Below are 19,432 nucleotides of genomic sequence, written 5' to 3' on the forward strand. Positions count from 1 at the left end.
CGAGCGCTCGATGGATGCGTGAGCATCGCAGGGGGATGAGCTGGGTAGTGGCAACAGATGGCACAGATTAGCTACACGGATGGCACACGGCTACGGGGGCAGCGGGGGGGGGACGCCACATCTGCAATGAGCCCTTCTGATAGCTCTTGACATCGCTCGCTCTCCGCTCTTGCCCCGGAGCAGCCTGGCTGTAGCTGGCCGTCTTGGCCTGCACGCAAACCGATGGCTGCCAAGCCTGCAAGATTCCCAACACCCTCCAGTGTCCTGTGACATCGGCTCAGACTTTTTTTTGATTTCATCAGTCGTGTAGGTCCAAGTCCGAAATGTATTTAAGACTTCTTTACAGTTCAAATACATGCTGAAAGTTAAGCAGATGCTAAGTGCTCCCCTGATACAAGCTGCTTGTAGTGGGTTTGGGGTTTATTTTTCTTTTTGTATTAAATCGTGCGCTGTTGTAGCATAAATAATGTGACTGAATATATTTGGCGATCTTTCTATTTGCAATGTATCTCATGGCTTTTGAGGGGGAGGTAAAGCAAAAATAGCTATAGCTATTGTACTAAATCAGGCTGTCACCAACCCCAACTGTGGAACAGGGGATCATTACCTGTCTGGACAAATAAGTAGATTTTTCTGTCTTCTAGGGTACATTTTTCTTTTGCAGTGCCTCTGTCAGGCCAATTAACATTAATGGGAGTTGTATATACACACCCAGCGGAGAACAGACCCTTACACGAGGACCTCATTAGCTCTTTCTTACTGTGGCTTTCATTCTGAGTTGCTAAATTTTATGGATTAGCAAGAATGCTAAAAAATATGGAAAAGCGATCCTGGGTCTTGCCATACCAAAGTGCTTACTTAATGAATTTTAACGAGTCAGGTTTGAGAATGAATTGGTAGGTCCATGTATAACTAGACCTCTGGAAAAACTATACAAAGGCAATCTGATCAGCCAGCTGTATAAATATCCCACTGCATGCTCCTGACCTCTTCCACTCAGGCAGCGTAATTCCCTGAGAAACTCTGTTTCCAAGGGAAAAACACTAGAAATTCTCATAAACTTTGCCTTCTCAACCTGTCAGAGAGAACGCGTTTGCAAAGGGAGTCACGCATAGGAGAACACCCAGAAGATATCCTTGGGACAACAGTGCTACAGGGATTGCTCATCTCCTGGGACAACGCTGAGTCCCAACCCTCCTCCATCCTCAAGCAAACTGAGATGGTATTTTTAAAGACACTGTGTGTTTAAGACAACTATGAGAAACCTGCACCCCCGACATAATTTCTCTGGCCTAGGGATGCCTGATTTTTCCCACGTTGTGGTGGGATAACATTAGATGTGTTTTCATGTGTGGTCTCCCAGTGGTATTTGAAGGGCTCTCAGCAAGGAAGGATTCTTCCCTGTTTCTTCTTCTTCTCCCTGTGGGTTTGAGGGAATGTAATTGCAAGAGGAAGGCAGGTTCAGCAGTGAAGCTGTTTCTCATCCCTGTCTTACCATACACACCCTGCACCCTGGGAGTGAGGGGACTGGGTTATACTGGAACAATCACTACGTATTTGCCAGCCAAACAGCAAAATATGTGAATTCAATGCCTATCAGTGTGGATTAATTATCAGGATCATGGGAAAAATGAAGACAGTTGGAAAAGAATGATGATACCATTATAAAGCACACGGAGGTTGGGAAATCACCCTCCTTTTTAAAGGAGCGAATTTTGAAAATCTTCGATAAATGTAAGATTTAAATAGAAAAATGTCCCTGTGCGGTAGCAATCGTTTCATCCAGCCGGAATCCCACCACAAACTCTGCCTCCTGTTGCTGTTCTCCAGCACATGACGTGGTATCTTCTGCTACGTGACGCCCTTCTGCCATCCCCTCGCAGAACACCCGCTTACAGAAGGCAATCGCTGGGGTACCTGAGGCAGTACTCAGCCCTGCTAAATTCAACTCATTATTTTTAAAATGAAAGAAAGGTGGCATTTGTGGGGAATTCTCGAAGGCCTGGAAAGCCTCAGGACTATCCAGATCCTCTCTTTCCTTCCCTGTAGTCATCTTCATCAATTTAAGAATGAAAAAATATTCCACGGAGGAGCAGAAGAGAAATACTTTAGATTTGTCCTTTATGATGTTTCTGTGGGAGGATCTACATGTCCTCCAATGAGGCACATAAATAACAAGCTGAATCCTGAAAGCCACGCAGCCTGGATGACGTGTCTCTGGTTTGCCATGATTTTACTCCTGACTGCTCACCCTGAGCATTCACTTATCTCCCCCTGCATCTCTGCTCTGCACCAGGCAGGTCTCTCTGGCTTAGGCTCATCACCAGACAAGACCCAGTTCATTGTGCTTCCTCCAAACAACACGCAGACTAAACACTGGCTCTGGGGGAACTGCATCAATTTCACTAATTTGCTTTTGAAACCCAGTTACCTTGAATTGCGCCATGCCCTGGTTGGGCCTTACTTGCATCCTCATCTGTAGTTGCTAATTAGCTCGGTAGAAGCTCTAATTAGTATGTCAGCTGGCGCAGGCAAAGGGTAAGGGCTGAGCACAGGGATGCCCAAAATGGTGGGAGACAGTGAAGCCTCTGAATACATTGGGGTATTGTCACGCCCCAGACTGGAAGCCCAGAGAATTGCAGTGCTTCTGTGATCCCCTCGGGTTAAATTAAGGTGAAACGACACCAAACGACTGGGTAAAATGTTTTACTCGTGGTAGAGAACAATTTAAACTTGGAAAAGGATAATAAGCAATGTGGTCTCTTATAAATCTGTAAGAAAGGAAAAAAGGAAAGGAAAGAAAAAGAAAGGAGGGAAAGAGAGTCAAAGCAATCCAGATCACCACCCCTGGATCCAGTGTTGTCTCAGGTCTGGTAATCCTGGGTGGTGGGTGCACACACAGCAAAGTTTCTGTTGCCTTTTAAGATCATCTTATCAGCTGATTAGCATATTAGATGAGGAGGGGCAGGGATTCCACAAACTCATTTCCATGAGAGATGAGGAAAAAGGTGGAGCAGCGGTTCCAGTTGAGTCGGTGGTCCTTTCCCAGCTTTGGTTTTTCCTCTATTCCCAGAGATTTTATCAGTCATCCCAGACATGCTCACCTCTTATCAGTCCTTGTTACCACTTCAGTGGGGAAGGTGTGAAGTCATTAGCAAGGCAAGCGTGGTGCCTGGCTTACACAATAGAGCCACAAGTATCGGGTTTAGCGGTACTTGTGCTTGAGGGGAAACACCTGGTTTCACTCCGTCCAGTTTCCCCCCTTTGAGGTTTATCTAAGGAGTTTGTCAATGCAACTGCAAGGGGGTGGGGGGTGCATCCTTCCATACACTCCTGCTTCCTTGGGGGACATTCCTTAGACTAATCCAAAGGCCACAGCTTGTCCTTGAGGTTTTCTGTGTGGATGAATGTTTGAGGCATTCCTTCCTTCAGTTCCTTACAGGTAGAGAGAAAGGGGAGAGTTAGAGCTTTGGGAGAAACTCCGAGTGGGAAGATAGGGAGATCCATGAGAAAACCCAGTGAAGAAGAGACCTGGGGGTGTCATCTTCATTCTCAGACTGCCGTGGCCTGTCAGTCCTCTCCCTGCCTGCCCTCACTTCCCGAGTCAGCGCAGAGCAGCCTCATCTACCTCGCCGTTTACCCAGGACGGGATTGCAGCAGAAACCACGCCAAGCAGGGAGCAGGGGCTCGTGCAGCCGTCCCACATGAGCCACCTGGCTGTTTGGATATTCTCATCTCACCTTTCAGGCCCTGTCATTTTGAAATTAGCTCTTTGGGTTGAATTTAGCATTCTTACTTTCAAAAAAGCAAGCAAACAAAAAGACAAAGTTTTCTTTTTTTTTTTTTTTTTATTGTTGTTTCCAGTCCGGCTCTTTAATGCTATTTTTAGAATCCTGTGTTTTAATGCTGTGGCATGAATTGCTGGGATTTCCCTTTGCGAACATAAAATAGATGATGTGCACTTTCATATTAGCAGTCAGCCAGGAAATCCTTGCCTGGTGCCAAAAATGGGCCTTCTTTCATAAATCTGTATTTGTTTTAATTTCCTTTTGCAGCAATGACACACCAGATCAGCTGCATTGGTTTCTTGACATATTATGTAGTGCCATGTAACATGACAGGCTTAACTGGAAATGAGAGACTAGATTTGTCTTTATTTGATTCACTGATGATACACACAGCTGGGAAACGCTGGTTTGCAAGAAATCAGGAAAGGGACTATTTTCTCATCCCTATAAAGAAGAACTGGCAGAAGGTAGTTGTTCTACAGGGAGCTTTAAATGTTTGAAAACATAAGTGATGAATCCTGTATGTCTAATTGCCTTTAATACTGTGACAGAACTATCTTTTACTGATCACACATTTATTACAAGGCAAGGAAGCTGTAATGAAGCTGGCTGAGGACTGAAGGATCCAGATCCTCTTCCAGCTCTGCCACTGTCTGAGCAACCCGCCTCTGTTTTGCTGTGAAATGGGAATCACTCTTTTGATCCACTTTTTGTGCAGTCTGTGAAGGAAAAAGCCTCTGTATAAATAACTTGTAATTATGCTTCTCTCTGGATCGGAGTTGATTTCCAAAACACTTATGTCCTGTTGCTACTGTGGCTGTTCTCTTCCTCTCAGCCAGGAAGGTATTACGTGGTAAGGATTACGTGAAGCAATTTTTTAACTTCTATTTTTAAAGAGTTCTGAAAGGCGATACCTAAGTGTTAGTCATTGCTATCCTTAAAATAAACAAAATGGCAGCTCCAGGCACTTTGACATTCATGGTTAGCAGGGAACAGACACCGCGTGGGGAACACAGAGCAGCAGCATCGCTCTGCGCAGCTCGCCTTCAGCCCAGGAAAGGTTCCCGCTGTGTCCTGCCAGCTCTCTGGCACAGTTCCCTCTGACTGCCTCATGAAAATACAGCTCATGCAGATGTGGACCAGCAAGGACTGGGACAGCCCGTTCCTGGAACGGGGGTCAAAAGGGCTGCAGTTTATCTCGGCGGGATGAACTCCCTGCTCAGGGGGACAAAGTTCGGAGCAGCCCTCTGCTCTGTGCTGGGGGGGAAGAGCTCACAGGTCACCCAGCAAGTGCCGCTCTGGGGGTGCTGGGATCTCGGGGTAACCTGTCAGAACACACTGGCAAATCAAGCCAGGCGATTTGTGTACCACTGGCAACGCACAGAGTGTGAGGCAGCAGCCTGTGAACAGATGATGAGAGACCTAAATTCATCTCCCAGGCAGATCCCTGGAGGCTAATGAAGTCCCAGCGAGGACGCTGGCAGAAATGCCCCAGCGCTCCTCACTGCGCTGTGCTGCAGCACGGCAATGCACAGGAATGTGCATGGGAGTAGGTCGTGGGAAGCAGCAGTAGAAAGGAAGGCACCAGCGCAGCCGTCGCAGCAGGTACTGTGCTTGGTTTACTCCTCCGCAGTTTGGCCAGCAGCGATGTGCCGCATCTGGCACTGGACCTTTGAGCTGTGGCCGGTGAGGGGTCCCAACCCCACCCCTGCATTTCCCTTCAAGGCCACCCGCTTCCAGGATTTCCCCTGCAGGCAATACCAGGCTGCCCTGACCAGAACCTGCTACTCTCAGCCCAACCCCAGGTCTGGGCTTAGTCACTTCCCAGCCACTGGCTCTGCTTCCTGCCCCGCTGCTGCTGAGGCCTCTTCTAATTTTGAAACTAGTGGTTAACATGGTGGCCGGCAGTGAGCAAGCACGCCCATCCCACGGCCACGCGCAGGCTGCCTGCCCCAGGCAGTCCTGCCTCCTTGGCTCTGCAACATGCCCGGGCGAAGCAGAATATTTGATAGTGAAGGAGTGGCACAAGAAAGAAGCAGAGTCACTTGCCCAAGACAGCTGAGGAATAGAAATTGAATGTAGACCTCCCACAGTCAAGGACCGTGCTTCGACCTACCAGAAATCCTCTTCTTGTGATGGGGAAAAGGTTGTTCCATGAGGAGAGGTACTTCTCAATGCAGAAAGCATCCCCTGCGCTGGCTGCTTTGGTTTTCTTCCCATCCTGCCCACTTCAGGAACATTGCATCTTACAGAAGTCAGGCATTTTTAGCGGAGGGTCCTCATCTGTAAAACAAACGGGAGCCAGAATGCAGCATTAAAACAAAGCCTCCACCCTTCAGTACCACTGATAAATAACTCAACTGGTCTTTCTGCAAGCAGAAGGTTTATGAAATAGGCACGGCAGGGCCAGCAAACAACCACCCCAGTACCTCAGGGTAAGCCTGAGCTGGGGCTGCATTCTTTTGGGGCAGGGACTGGCTCTTATCGTAAATTTTTAAAGCACCAAGTACTGTGGACCTTAATCCTGCTGGGGCCTCTAGGCGTGACAGCTATATAAATATTTAATGTGCCTTTAATCTTGGGGTGGGGAATGTGACTTGTATCCCCAGTAGGAAGTGACCATCGTTTGTGTTGTTGCTGTACTTCAAGATACTACGCTGAGTATCTACTACAGTATCAACTAAGATACTGTAAAGTGTATTCAGAGGGACATTGCACAAAGAGTAAACAGCAGCATGGGAGCGCTTTTATTCTGCAGGCGCTAATCCCAGCCCAGCAAGTAAAACACTGCAGAACTCCCAAAATGGCAGTGTCTTTGGCTCCGATCTGACTTGGATCCTAGAAAGATCTGCTGTTGAGCATGGTACCCTCCCACAGAGGAATGGCAAGAAGGAAGAGGGCAAGGACGGTGGGGGATGTTCTGTCCTGGCGAGCTGATCCCAGCCCGCTGGGCTGCCGGGCTCCTCGAACCCTGCCGAGGGAAGTGGGAAGCGGCCCATTCGCCAGATTCAGTTGGTTTGGCTCGAGAGGGCTTTCTGCACACCTTGGGGAAAAAAACCACAGCCTTTTCTCTCACATGGGGAAAGAAAGGCTGTCAGGTAAAGGTCAGGAAGCTTACATTTTTGTGTAATTTTGTATTCTGTAGGGAAGAAAAACATTGTGAAAGGAGCCTGTAAACTGCAGGATGCAAGGTTTGTTCTTCTCCGCGGCTTTCCTGTGGCTAAGGACATGACTAATCCCCTGTGACAGTCCCATGCTTGGAGCCTGCTGCTCTTACTGGTACAGCTGGGGACTCTGACACTTTTCACCATCGCAACATGAAATGAAAACTCTTTTGCAATGAAATTGTTTCTGCACTGAAATGGAGGATCACTAAAGCACTTGCCACAACCGCTGGGAATAAATTCACTTTTTTATTCACAGTATTGTGACTAAATGGTGAATTATGTATTGCAGATGTCCCCTGTGTGGTATGATGTGGGCATGTATAGTCCTGAATGAAATGGGAATACCTGTGGTTTTCAGCCAGAAGCTACCACGCTTTAGGACGGACCCAGAAAGTGTGGCAGCCCCCTCTTAGTCGCTCTGGTGGAACTCCAGTTCAAGCCTGACTTCCCAGCCAGGCTCAGTCTCACATGTGTACTGATGAAATGTAGGTTGTACCTTGCTGTTCCAGATTCCCCAGGGAGCAATTTCACCCTGTGACATATCTGGGCAACCTTCCAGCCTGCCCTCGCTTGTAGCTCGACAGCCACAGCCTCATCAGGCTTTCAGCAAAGAGGAGGCCATGGCTCTGGCTCCTCTCAGCCCCCCACGACGCAGCAGCCAGCCCCGTGCCTGCTGGGGAGCCTCTTTATTTCAGACCAAAAAAAGCTCTGGCAGGTTTTATCGCCATGGCACATCAACGTGGCTTCAAAATTGTGGCTGCAGCTCACCAGAGGTGGGTGCAAAGCTACTGGTGAAATGTTATGTCAACAGGAAGAAAACATGCCTGTTCCCGTAGTGACAGGGAAACGCTGTCCAATTTCACAATCATCCCTTTCCTCTCATGGGTCAAGTTCGCCGGCTCTCCTGACTAGGCCACTGCTGCTGGTGAGTAAGACAAGCCAGATTCAGCCCTCAGCAGCCCTTTGCTCTGCACATCATGACACATCTCTGCCTCTGGACCGCTGACCTCCCGTTTCTCCTGAGACAAGCTGCTAGGCGGCTAAACCTTACACCGAGCTCTGGTAAACAGCAGGACGTTAACCTGTCACGAACTTCACCTCGGGGGGAAGCAGCGTGGAGATCAGACAGCAGAACTAAGGTCACACCACGTGCTGAACCGCTGCTGGAGCCCAGCAAAGGGCACGCGGCTGCTGAAGGGCTGCAGCCCCAGCCCGGCTGGCACCAGGAACTGTGAGCACCTTGTGTGTACCTCTGATAATGTGCTGCAGCTTCCGCTCGCACTCCCAAACACCTCAACAGTTCTGGGCCTTCTGCTGACAACCGTGCCACATTCTACAATAGCTTTTTTCAGGATAAATGGCAAAGAAACCTAGAGCGTTTAAAGCAAGTATTTTGTCTAAAATTCCTTTTCTTAAACCATTTAGGGTAATTACAAGTAGCAAAGAGATTATGTAACTCATGACTCGCTGACAGATAATTCCCAGGAATGAGTGCTAGATTAACGCAATCCATTGTGGTGCTGGGCAGGTCATCACGATCTTCTCCTGTGCTACAGGAGACCTGAAGCAACCACCTTGTAACCTCTACTGATTTCTATTCCAGGCTTCTCATAAACCAGCCTGCATGATGACGGTGATGCCTGCCACAATTCATTTAACTACATGAGCTCTCGGAGCTGCCAGCTTAGCTAACATCAGAGCAGCAACGCGAGGCGGGTTACCTCAGGTGGCCACAGGCCCTGACTGCTGAGCTCTCCTGCTCAGTGCCTTCACTGATGGCAGCGCAGTTGGTCCTAACAGTAAGGGAGCGGAATCATGTCAAACTCACTTGGCATCATCTACACCAGTATCTATCTTTAGATCCCAGAAATAACCGTTTTTGCACTTCCGTAAATGTTACCTGTATTTTAGGTAGCAAAAATTACAGGCCCCCATTTTGGATGGGGCCTTGACCTTGCCCCATTTGAAGTCAATGGGTTTAACTGATGAGCATAAGGGGAAACAGGTTCTAAAGCAGAGCGAGAAAAAACGTATTCTATCTTATTTTCATCTGACTTCCACGCACCAAGCGTATGGCTGTATTTTAACAACAAGGTTGTAGCAACAGCATGCAACCAACACACCCGTGGTGTTATCTCTTTGTGGGAGATAAATTTAAATTGTCAGGCCACGGCATGGAAAGGCAACATTTGCGTTTTCCTATCAGGATGTGCCAGGACATTGCACTGCAATTGCAAGTCATGAGGTAATAACGTGGAGAAGGAGTAGCCTGATCTACTGCAAAGTACTATATGCTGTTATTTAGCATTTTGAAAGGGTGCCCACAGCATCAGGAGGTGCAGTGGAGCCCAAGAAAAGCTCCACAAGTGTTTCAACAATAGGTATCACAATACAATTTCAGGGCTTGCAAACCTCAATATTCCTTATTGCTATGGATAATCCCATTCCCTTCACTGTAGGCTGGGAGACCGATGCATCATTTTCGCACGCTGGATCTCAGACTGGTGTATCCCGACTGATCCTGCCTCCTAGGTTCAAGTCAGCCTCACCACCCTCCTTGGTGTGCTCTGTCCTCCAAACATCCAGGCTTCCTTCATTTGTTTTTCCTCTTTATTTTTTCCTGTTTCATAGTGACTCCATAGTTCCTTCATCATCGCCTGATATTCCTTCCAGTAGCTCACTAAAACTGTAACATCTGTCTTGTTTCATCTATTCTCACTCTCTTTCAACAGGGAGGGCTCTGTGCACAGTTTCTGTTTTGGCAGGATTTTCAGGTTTGTTTTTTTTCAAAGCCAGCAGTATAAACGTTTTCCTCCCTGCAGATTGTGTGTTTAAATTAGGAAAAAGCAGATTGCTCTGCTCGTGGATGGGGGGAAGGGGAAAGATTTATGGCGTTTCTGAGTTCCCGTGGGAGTTTCCTAGCAGGCCCCTGGGAAACTGCTGAGTCCTGCACAGCTGAACCTCACCCTTACGGTAAAAGTTCTGTCTTGCCCAGGGAGCCATCAGAAGTGCCACCATCATCATTGTCCTGGAGTTAGGTGATCTTTCAGATATGCAAAGCCCAGGTCCTTGAATGCCTTAAAGAACAAAACCTTGAACACTTCTGCACCCATCTCCCAGGGATTTGGGCTTTTGCTTGGTCATTTCCTCCCCAAATCACATCCTGATAGCAGCCTGTCCATGCCCTCTTGCTCTTTGTGCCTGTTCCTGACCGCTCGACTGCTGAAGCTGCCCCTGTGCTCTCTAGTCCTTTCTCACTTCAGCCTTGTATCTGTGACGCTTTTCCTGGCACCCTTCCCAAGTTCTCTTGCTGCCAACTCAGACTCAGTATGAGCTTCTTGTATTCCCTTTCAAATCCTTTTCTGTCGCGGCAAATAAACCCACTGTCCTCTACACACACACACTCCTGATACTATCCTTGACAGCTCTTCACTTCTGGCACTCAGCTGCCGCTTAATCACACAGATTCCTTCTCTGATTCACCTCGTGCTCCTGCGGCCAAGAGCTTGACTTTGATTTGGCAATGTCACAACAGGAGTACTGGAATTTCCTCCCTAGTGATCCAATTCCTGCCTCGCATGCCCTACTGTCATTAGCACGCTCGTTTCACTCTGCTCTTTGGGCCGTCAGTGTCCAGTACCATCACCTCACCTCTGCCCTTCTGCACAAACCACCAGTACCCTTCTCCTTTACGCTTTTCCTGATTTTATCATTTCCATGCTGCTTTGGAGCATTTCTATCCTACTGCTGTCCCAGAATGACCCACCTGACCTTGACTCCCAGGTAGCCCTCACGTTCAGGTCCCTTCTCCAAACATCCTTCCACAGAGGCTGCTCCCCCCCCCCACGGCCTCGTCCCTGTGACATTTGCAAAGGGGACGTGGGGGGAGCAGAGCAAACCAAACACATCTAGCAAGTGATATAGCTTGAAAACAGGAACTAACACGATGTGCACGCAGCACCAGAAATAACCTCGCTGCCATACGCCGTGAGAGCCCTGTCCTTCCCTTGACCCCTCCCTCTGCACGTCTCCTGCCATCTTTCCTCCTCGTGTCAGCCTCTGCCGCGGGTCCCAGCACAGGGACCCCTCCTGCTCCTCCGCAAAGCCCCCGCGTACCTACGGCACCGCAGGGCTGAGCGATAAGCGCTTGAGCTCTGCTCTGCCTGAGCAAAACAACTGGAACTGCCAGCAGCTTCCCAGAGGAGTTGTTTACAGACAACGCTGCAAAACCGCTTCCCTGCGCTGGTCTTTGTATTGAACAAATGAAAGGACAGCCTAAAACAAGAGGGCCTGTATAAAAGTAGGATTTCTTTTTTACCCAGGAAACGCTGCAGGCGCCAGCACACCTATTCACCCTCACCCCAGCCGGTCCTGCTTTGTGCGAAGAGGGTGTTCGTGTTTATTAGCCTTTTTCCCTAGCTGCCCACTGGCACGGACTTTGCTCCTCTGGGTTGGGATTTCTGAGCAGCGGGAGGCTTTTCCACGTGTGTTTGAGAAGGTACAAAGCCTGCCGGAAAACAATGGAAATAGCTGGCTTATGACTGCTGCGTGTCACGCACTCATTTCTTGCCTGTTCGTTTGTCCTTGGAGCTGCTCACGCCGCCTGGAACCTGATCTCGAAGCGGTGTTGGTCTCGCAGGCTGGCACACACACCCGCCTGCCGCCATGCCACGGGGGCGAGACGCGGCCGGACTCCAGCCTGGCCTCCCTGCCCTGGGGGAGCTGGGGGCACACACACCCCTCTCAGCCTGCTGGAGCCTTGAGCCACCCCTCAAGTGCAGACCAGGGGGCGGGGTGTCTTCCTGCAGGGGGGAAATAGTCACTTCAGAGCGGAGTGGGGTGGGAGCAGCATCTCCTGTCTGGGCTTCCCTCAGGGCCCCCAGCCCAGGAGCGTCCGGGCTGGCAGCAGCATGGCCCCTGCCAGGTTCTCCTCACCTCCAGCACAGGCTCTTCTCACCCACAGGACTGGCACCCCTCAACTCCCCAAGGGTAGGATCCCCTCAGCCACAGAATCATAGAATGGTTTGGGTTGGAAGGGACCTTAAGGATCATCTAATTCCAACCCCCGTAGTTTTTTGGGTTTATGCAAACATGTGAAAAGAGTCCCCCCAAGACAGGCTCCCCTCAGCCCTCCCAAGGACAGGATCTCCTCAGCATCCCCAGGACAGGCTGCTCCTCAGTCATAAAATCACAGAATGGTTTGGGTTGGAAGGGACCTTAAAGATCATCTAGTTCCAACCCTCATATTTTTTACATGTTTGCATTAAAAAAAAGTCCCCTCAAGCACTGGCTCCTCTCAGCCCCACAAGGGCAGGATCTCCTCAGTCACAGAATCACAGAGTGGTTTGGGTTGGAAGGGACCTTAAAGATCATCTAGTTCCAACCCCCATGTTCTTTACATGTTTGCATAAAACAAGTCTCCCAAGACAGGCTCCCCTCAGTCACAGAATCGCAGAATGGTTTGGGTTGGGACCTTAAAGGTTTAGTTCCAACCCCCACATTTTTTACATGCTTGGATTAAAATAAAGTCCCCTCAAGGACAGGCTCCCCTCAGTCACAGAATGGTTTGGGTTGGAAAGGAACTTAAAGATTTAGTTCCAACCCCCTCGTTTTTCACATACTTGCATAAAACAACAAAAAAAAGTCCCCTCAAAGACAGGCTCCCCTCGGCCCAGTCTCCCTGCAACACTCCAAGGACAGGCTCCCCTCAGCCCCCCACGGACAGGCTCCCCTCAGTCACAGAATGGTTTGGGTTGGAAGGGACCTTAAAGATTTATTTCCAACCTCCATGTTTTTTACATACTTGCATAAAAGCAAAAAAACCGCCGCCTCAAAGACAGGCTCCCCGCAGCCCGGGGTCTCCTCAGCCCCTCAATCCCGTCTCCCCCCCCACCCCGCCCTGTCTCCCCTCAGCGGGCGCAGCCGAGGGCGGGAAGGGCGCAGCCCCCGCTCCCCCGCCCTGCTGCACCCCCCGGCCGCTGCTTGCTGGCCGCCTTTCCCCCGCCTCCCCCGGCAGGCCGCGGTGCTCCGCGCTGATCTCATCGCCGCGCCGCACGCCACCCTTCCCCGGCACGTTAGTGCCGCCATCGCGTGAGAGGCGCCGGGCGCCCGGCCCGCCGCCCCCCCGCCGCCATCACGCAGGGGGAACATATGCCGGCAAGGCGCGGCCAGGCGCCCGCCCGCCCCGCTCTCCGCGCCGATCAAAGGCGCTGCCTTCCCCCTCTCGCTGCTAATACCGCTCTTAATTAAATACCTCCGCGGGGGGCGAGCCGCCCTTCACACGCAATCCACCACCCCCACCCCCCCCCCCGCCGGGGCGAGCCCCGCTGCCAGCCCGCGGGCGCGGCGTGGGGGTGCGTGCAGCGCGCTGGGAACCCCGGTACTTCAGATCTTATTTATTTTTAAATCCCAAGCTCTTCATTCTGACCTTTAAGCGCATGCGATGGGCGAGTTAATGTTTGCTTTGCGCTGCGGGGCGATGCCTTGGGTGACATTCCCACGCCACCCCCCCCCCCCGCCCCTCTCGCTTTCCACGCGAGACACCCCACCTGCACCCCCTTCCCCTTTATCCACAACTTCGCGTTGGATCACGATCACGAAGAGGTTAAAGGAGGTGGCGGGGAGGGGGGGGAAGCTGGGGCATGCGGCTCCGGTTGCTGCCAAACCGGGGATTAACGCTGCAGCGCAACACGGAGGTCGGCACGCAACGTGGAGCGGGTCACGCCGGCAACACACGCGAGGGCTGGGGCGGGGAGGGGGGGGGAAGCCACCCGTGGGACCGCGCTGCAAAGCCGGGGGGGGGAGGGTGCGGGAGGGCAGCGGGCTTTGCAACCCTGTATCATTGCAACAGCTCCTACTTATGCAATTTTCCTTTTTTTATTCCAATAAAATTAGCTATCTTCTTCAATTGCAAGCCTCTCGCCCCCCCCCCCCCCCTTGCCCACACGCAGCTTACCCCACCAAAAAAACCCTATTCCCTATTCAGCTGCTCGGCACTGCTCCGAAAAAACATTACTGATGCTTTGCCCTACACAGAGCTGCCCCAGAGACTGAACCTTTGCAGCTACCAGCGAGTTGTGCATAAATTAAATCAGGTTAACAAGGCCGGTGGAAGGTCGCCTTGTTTTTCACCATGGCCTCTTTCCAGGTTTTAGTGGCTGTCCCTAAATTAATTTTTTGAGGGGTGACTCTTTTTGTGTAAGGCTTGTAGGGAACGCTTTGGGCATGCAGGAATTGTTTTGGGTATACAGAAAATTCTTTGGGCATGTAGAAGTTGCTTTGGGCAGGCTGGAATTGCTTTGGGCATGTAGGAGTTGCTTTGGGCATGTCGGAATTGCTTTGGGCAAGCTGGAAATCGGCTTTGGGAGCCGAGCAGCCCTGCTGCACCCATGGCCCCTCATCCGCAGCATCACAGGTCGCCGGTTCAGGTGGGGAGAGACCTTGGCTGTCGGCTCCCTCGCTGGGCACCGAGGGGACAAAGCAGATGGCCACTGCGGCGCGGCTGATGGGAAGCGATAAAGCAGAGTCTCAACTGCAACTCGTTTTTTTGGCCTGCATTGAAGGGGCTGCACGTAAAATAACCAGCGATGAAAAGGAGCGAAGGATAGAATGTGAAATTAATCCTGTTGAAATGGGGCTGCACGGAAAACTCCTGATTCTCACATCTTTTCCCGATTTATTTATTTTTATTGCTTCGCTGTGAACTCAAGTGGGTTTCATTGGGAGCTGGCAGCGCAAGGCCGGTTCATGCGGAGGTTGAGCACATGCCTTGGGTTTGACATGGAACTCCCCGGGGTGCGAGGGTCGCTTTTGGGGCGACACTGCAAACGAAACCAGTGCGAAACCAGGCCGGCGCTCCCGCCGTCTCCCTCCCGCTCCCCAGCCAGCTCCAGCCCGGGCAGCGCAGCTCCTCCCTTACCGAATTATTAATTTTAAACCGGGCCGGTTCGTGAGGCACCTCAGTCCCTCAGCCTCGCCTCCCCCCGCCCCGCGGCCACGTGACGCGCATGCGCGGGACCGCGCGCCGTTGCCGTGGTTACGGAGGAAGCCACGGTAAGAAAATGGCCGCCCCGGTTGCCTTCCCTCACTCCGCTTCCTTCCGGCTGTCCTGGGCTCCGGCGCCTCCCGGGGTGGGTGGGGGGTGTGTGGCCCCGGTTCGGGGGGGGGGGGCTCCGCACCGCCGCGTCCCGTCGCCCCCCCCTCCCCCGCTTTCCCTCGCTCTCCGCCGCGGCCTGCGTGCCGTCACCGCTCCCCGCCGCTGCCGGCAGCCGCGGCCTGTCCCCGAGCAGGCGACGCGGGCGTGGGGAGGCCTCTCGGGGCTGGCCTGGGCCGCGCGTGGCGTGCGTAGGCCAGAGGAGACGCGTGGCCCGGTTGCCGAGGGCAGGTTCTGACCCTCCCTGTCACCTCTGGCAGCTTCCCTGACCCCACCGCAGCATTTTCAGGAGGCCATGGAGCGGCACATCCCCGTTCACCCGCTGCCCGAGGAGATTCGAAAGGTATGAAGTGGTGGAAGTACAAAAACCAAACCATTTAGAGACCAGAAGCTGCAGTAATTTAGGAATATTTCACTGACCTTTAAACACTGGTAGATTATCTGGTACACATTAGTCTTGGTGTTAGATTGGGTGTGTTCTAAGTTTTGTCATTATATATGAAGCATAATTACACACTAATGCTGTAGGAACACTGTAGAGGAACATATTCAGTAATGGTGTTGTCACTGCTAGGTGACTTTCAGGTTTTCCCCCATGTAGCATGTTTTGTTGCTGTAAATTTGGAATCCCTGCAGAGCATAATGTGTAATTGTTCCTAAGCAGTGTCGATACAAATAGGAACGGAACATTCCCCTTCATCTGTTCTTGTATCTTTTCTTGGTGTATGAGGCTGTTGTTTTGTTTGGGAGACAAATCATTACCAAAGTAACAATGGTGCTCTTTATATGGGTTAACTTTTGGGGAGGCTCTTCATAAGCGGTGATGCACACAAGTGGAACACGAGTCACTTTTGTATCACTATGAAGTTTTTACTTTGGCAGTAAAACATCCTGCTGTCCTCAGTTTTTGGTATGTGTCTAATAATCAACAAGTAATTTAAAAGTTTTATGTGCTTAGGCTAGCACAGCCTGAAGAAATTCTCCCTGGAATAGTCCAGGAAATTGTTGAGACAATTTCTGAGCCATCAGTGATGATTTCTGAGAATTCAAGGATGGGTAAGATAGCCAAAGGAAGGGAAAAGGAATACTTGCCCTTAAAGAAGGGGAGGGGAAGGGCCTGGGAAATGTACAGACTCATTAGCAGCTGTTTTGGTAGCAGGAAAGATACCAGATACCTTTGTTTATTTAGAAATTAGTTCTCAAGCATCAACAGGATAAGGTGGTTAGCAAAAATGCATGCAAGTTTCTCAGCAAAACAGTTGTGCCAGATTGTTGGATGAAGTACATGAGGGAATTGTTCTGGATCTAGTACTGCTCAGTATTTCCATTAATGACTTAAGGCTGTAGTTTGGTGGCACTTCAGCTGTCTTTCATTTGGATCAGTTCCCGATGTTGTTCCTGATCCGTGTGCTACGCATATGCTAGCACAAGGAGGGAGCAGGTGTGAGTGCAGGCACAAACTGGGAACAGAAAGGGGGTGACGTTATTTCTTTCAGTAGGAGTGTTGGTGGTTGCTGTTTTTCATTGAGCTAGGATTTTAGGTTACAAGAAGGAATAGACTGATGCCAGTCTGGGAGGGGTTGTGAGCACTCTGGGAACAGCATTAAGCTTTATATTCTTACTAAGAATAAGGCATATTTAAAAAGAGAAAGTCCAATGCATCAATATAAAATACACAGTAACTGATTAAGCTTCCTTGGCAAACCTAACACTGAGGTCTATAATCAGGTCATAAGCAAAATAATATTAATAAAGTGACGTTGCAAAGAAAGCAAGTATTAAATGTGTTAGTATAGGAATTGCGCATGAAAAGGGCCTTTATTCCTCTGCTCAGATCTGTTAAGGCATCAGTTCTGAGCTGCAGGCCTTAAGAAAAATAACATGGTTGATGGGAATCTGGAAAAATGCAAAAATAGTGAAGAGCTTAAAAACCTTGTTCTTCTAGGAAAGGATAATAGAACTGGGTTTGCTTATTCTGGAAAATACTTGAGGGCACAGTACCGATATTCACACATGTAGGAAGATGGTGGTTGTCCTTCATCTCCAGCTGAAAATTAATCTTATCCTCCCCTTTCTGGACTTGCTTTGGATGACATGATGAAACTCTAGATGCAGGGGTGGCTGAGCTCTGGAGCAGCTCACCCAGGGGAGTTATGGAATTCCTCCAGTGGCACCGTGGGGGACAAGCAAGGCAAACCGTTGCTTTGGAGTAAATGAGTGGGCAGACAACCTCCTGAGATCTTTCGGTTTGGCAGTGCGCCTTTAACAAAAAGATCTATATGCAGAAGGCACATCAGTACTTTTAGATACATACATGAACAGGCTTACGTTCCTGTCCCATCCTACCCTGTCACCTCAGTGTGAGATGCGTGAGCTCTACGGCAACGACAGCCCAAGATTTTGGGATCAGTTAAGTGTCAGGGTTTGACATATCCTTTGCTGCTGCTCGTCTCAGCTGACTTGCATTGTAGGCGCTGTATGGTTACAAGATACAGAGCTTGATTACAAGTCATTCTCACAATTTCCTGCCCTTGTATTTTCTACCTTTGATGTACACAAGTTGTTATTCCCTTCACATTCCCTGCTTCTTGGATTTTATAGCATCTCTTTTGGAGTCTTTTCTTTTAGACTGCTCCCAACATATGCAGAACTTGTGCCAGCTGTAGATCGCTCTGCCAAACTGAGCACATGCTCCCAACATGTGGTTTGCTGGCCAAAGGAGCATGTGTGTCTGGAGGGAGTGTGTTAAGCATTGTGATTTTAGCTGCAGATATTCCCTGCTAGGTGCCGTTCTGCGTTGGCTTGCTGGAGGTTGGGTTGTAGTGCTGACAAGGGATCAAGCAGCTGTCTCAAGAGAAAGGACACAGACCAGAGCTCTCAGCGTTCCTCTCCTTCATGCTCTTAGCAGATGGAGGAGCTTCACAAGGTGTTTATCAATACTTGGAGCAGTGACATAGCTGCCTCCAAAATGGCACTCTTCTAGAGGGTAGTACCGAGAGGGAGAAAGGAAGGGAGCATCTTGGGTCCACCTGGAAGAGCCTACTCTGCAGACTGTTCTACTGCCAAAGCCTGCCACAGAGAAAGACCTGTTAGAGTAAAGCCATGGATGTCACAGCAGAAGTTGACATAAATTGAGCGTTTGCAGACTGGGTCCAGTAGATGTTGCCCATTATGTTTATTAAATTTTAAAGGAAGCTTTAATCTAGAGGGGAAGAGATTTCTTGGTGTTTTGTTAATGAAATGATAGATGTTGAAGGGACTTTAGTCCATCATGTTCTGATCAGTTTTGCCTTAGAGAGTCAGGTAAGAATTTTACATGACCCTCTCTTCTCTCCCTCTCCTGCTCACTTTCCTTCTACTGCTGTCATACCTCTTTCACACAATATGCATTGCAAGATGGGTGCTAAATGGAAAGAAAATAAATCAACAGGTAAATAAACATCCACGTGTCCGTTATGAAAGCTTATAGTATTTTTTTTTTGTATTTACAGTCACATAGGAACTAATTATTAGTAAGATCTAAATCATGGTTTGTTTCTAAAGAAATTTTTAAAAGCCCAGAATTGTGACTTTGCCTTTTAGCACTTTGGTTCCCTCACTGAGCACGTCTGTCAGTGTTGCAAGTCAGGAAGAGTTGGTTTTCCCTGGAAGCTTCCAAGGAAGCTATGCCACATGGAGCGGTGGTGATGGCGAACGTGGAGAACAGCTGCTGCTGTTTTGGCAGCAGACACTGGAGAATTGGTAACTTCCAGGGAGGGAAATAACCAAATCAGTCCATGACAAGTCCAAGCCATCTGTGACCGTTTTTAGGGAGGGTGTTCTCTGGTTCTCAGCCTTATGTTAGGGACGCTTGTACGCTTCTGGGACATGATGTTTGCAGATTTGGTGTGCCAGATAGCTGGTGTTTTAGCTCAGTAAGTTGGTTGGTTTGCCTCAGTAGAACCCTACATTTTCTTGTAAGTGTACTGTCACAGGGCTGTAGAAGGAACTTTGCAGAGATCGCTGGCTGCTAATCCCTACTTTTTCATGTATGTACATGTCTTAAGGTTTATGCCATCAAGCTCAGTCTGAAGGTATAGACCACCGAATGGTAAAAAAGAAGTTAGTGTTTGCTTTACTCCAATGTTATGGATGTGTATTTTGGGGGAGTTCTCTTTTTCCTCTTTGAGGTCTTTATGGGTTGGTTTTATTTTTTTTTTTCCTTGAGAGAAAAGAAGGTTATCATATTGTGCCTTGTTAGTTGTCTGTTGCTAGTAGTAGACTCATCTTTCATATACTTGTGAACTTTATTAAAGTTCTGTTTGTTTCAGCATTGTTGTTGTCCA

General features: G+C 49.6%; 1 protein-coding gene and 1 long non-coding RNA gene across 4 annotated transcripts in view; one reads left to right on the forward strand and one right to left on the reverse strand.

The window, feature by feature from the left end:
• LEKR1 (leucine, glutamate and lysine rich 1) overlaps positions 1–19,432 on the forward strand; it is a 96,910-nt gene that overhangs the window by 21,580 nt on the left and 55,898 nt on the right. For 2 of the 3 annotated variants that reach the window (XM_074878386.1, XM_074878387.1), the window contains exon 1: positions 15,204–15,450. The exons of the other annotated variant lie outside the window; for it this stretch is intronic. In XM_074878386.1, coding sequence (XP_074734487.1) covers positions 15,403–15,450 — 48 coding nt within the window. In that variant the 5' untranslated portion in view covers positions 15,204–15,402. Of the gene's footprint in view, positions 1–15,203; positions 15,451–19,432 lie in introns of those variants that run through there. 3 annotated transcript variants of the gene reach the window in all.
• Positions 2,692–10,683, reverse strand: LOC141947366 (uncharacterized). Its single transcript, XR_012630093.1, has 3 exons — positions 9,928–10,683; positions 5,905–6,071; positions 2,692–3,435 (listed from the first exon to the last, which is right to left on the reverse strand). It is a non-coding gene; the product is annotated as an uncharacterized LOC141947366 (long non-coding RNA).

Source organism: Strix uralensis, chromosome 9, assembly GCF_047716275.1.
Source record: "Strix uralensis isolate ZFMK-TIS-50842 chromosome 9, bStrUra1, whole genome shotgun sequence".
NCBI lineage: Eukaryota > Metazoa > Chordata > Aves > Strigiformes > Strigidae > Strix > Strix uralensis.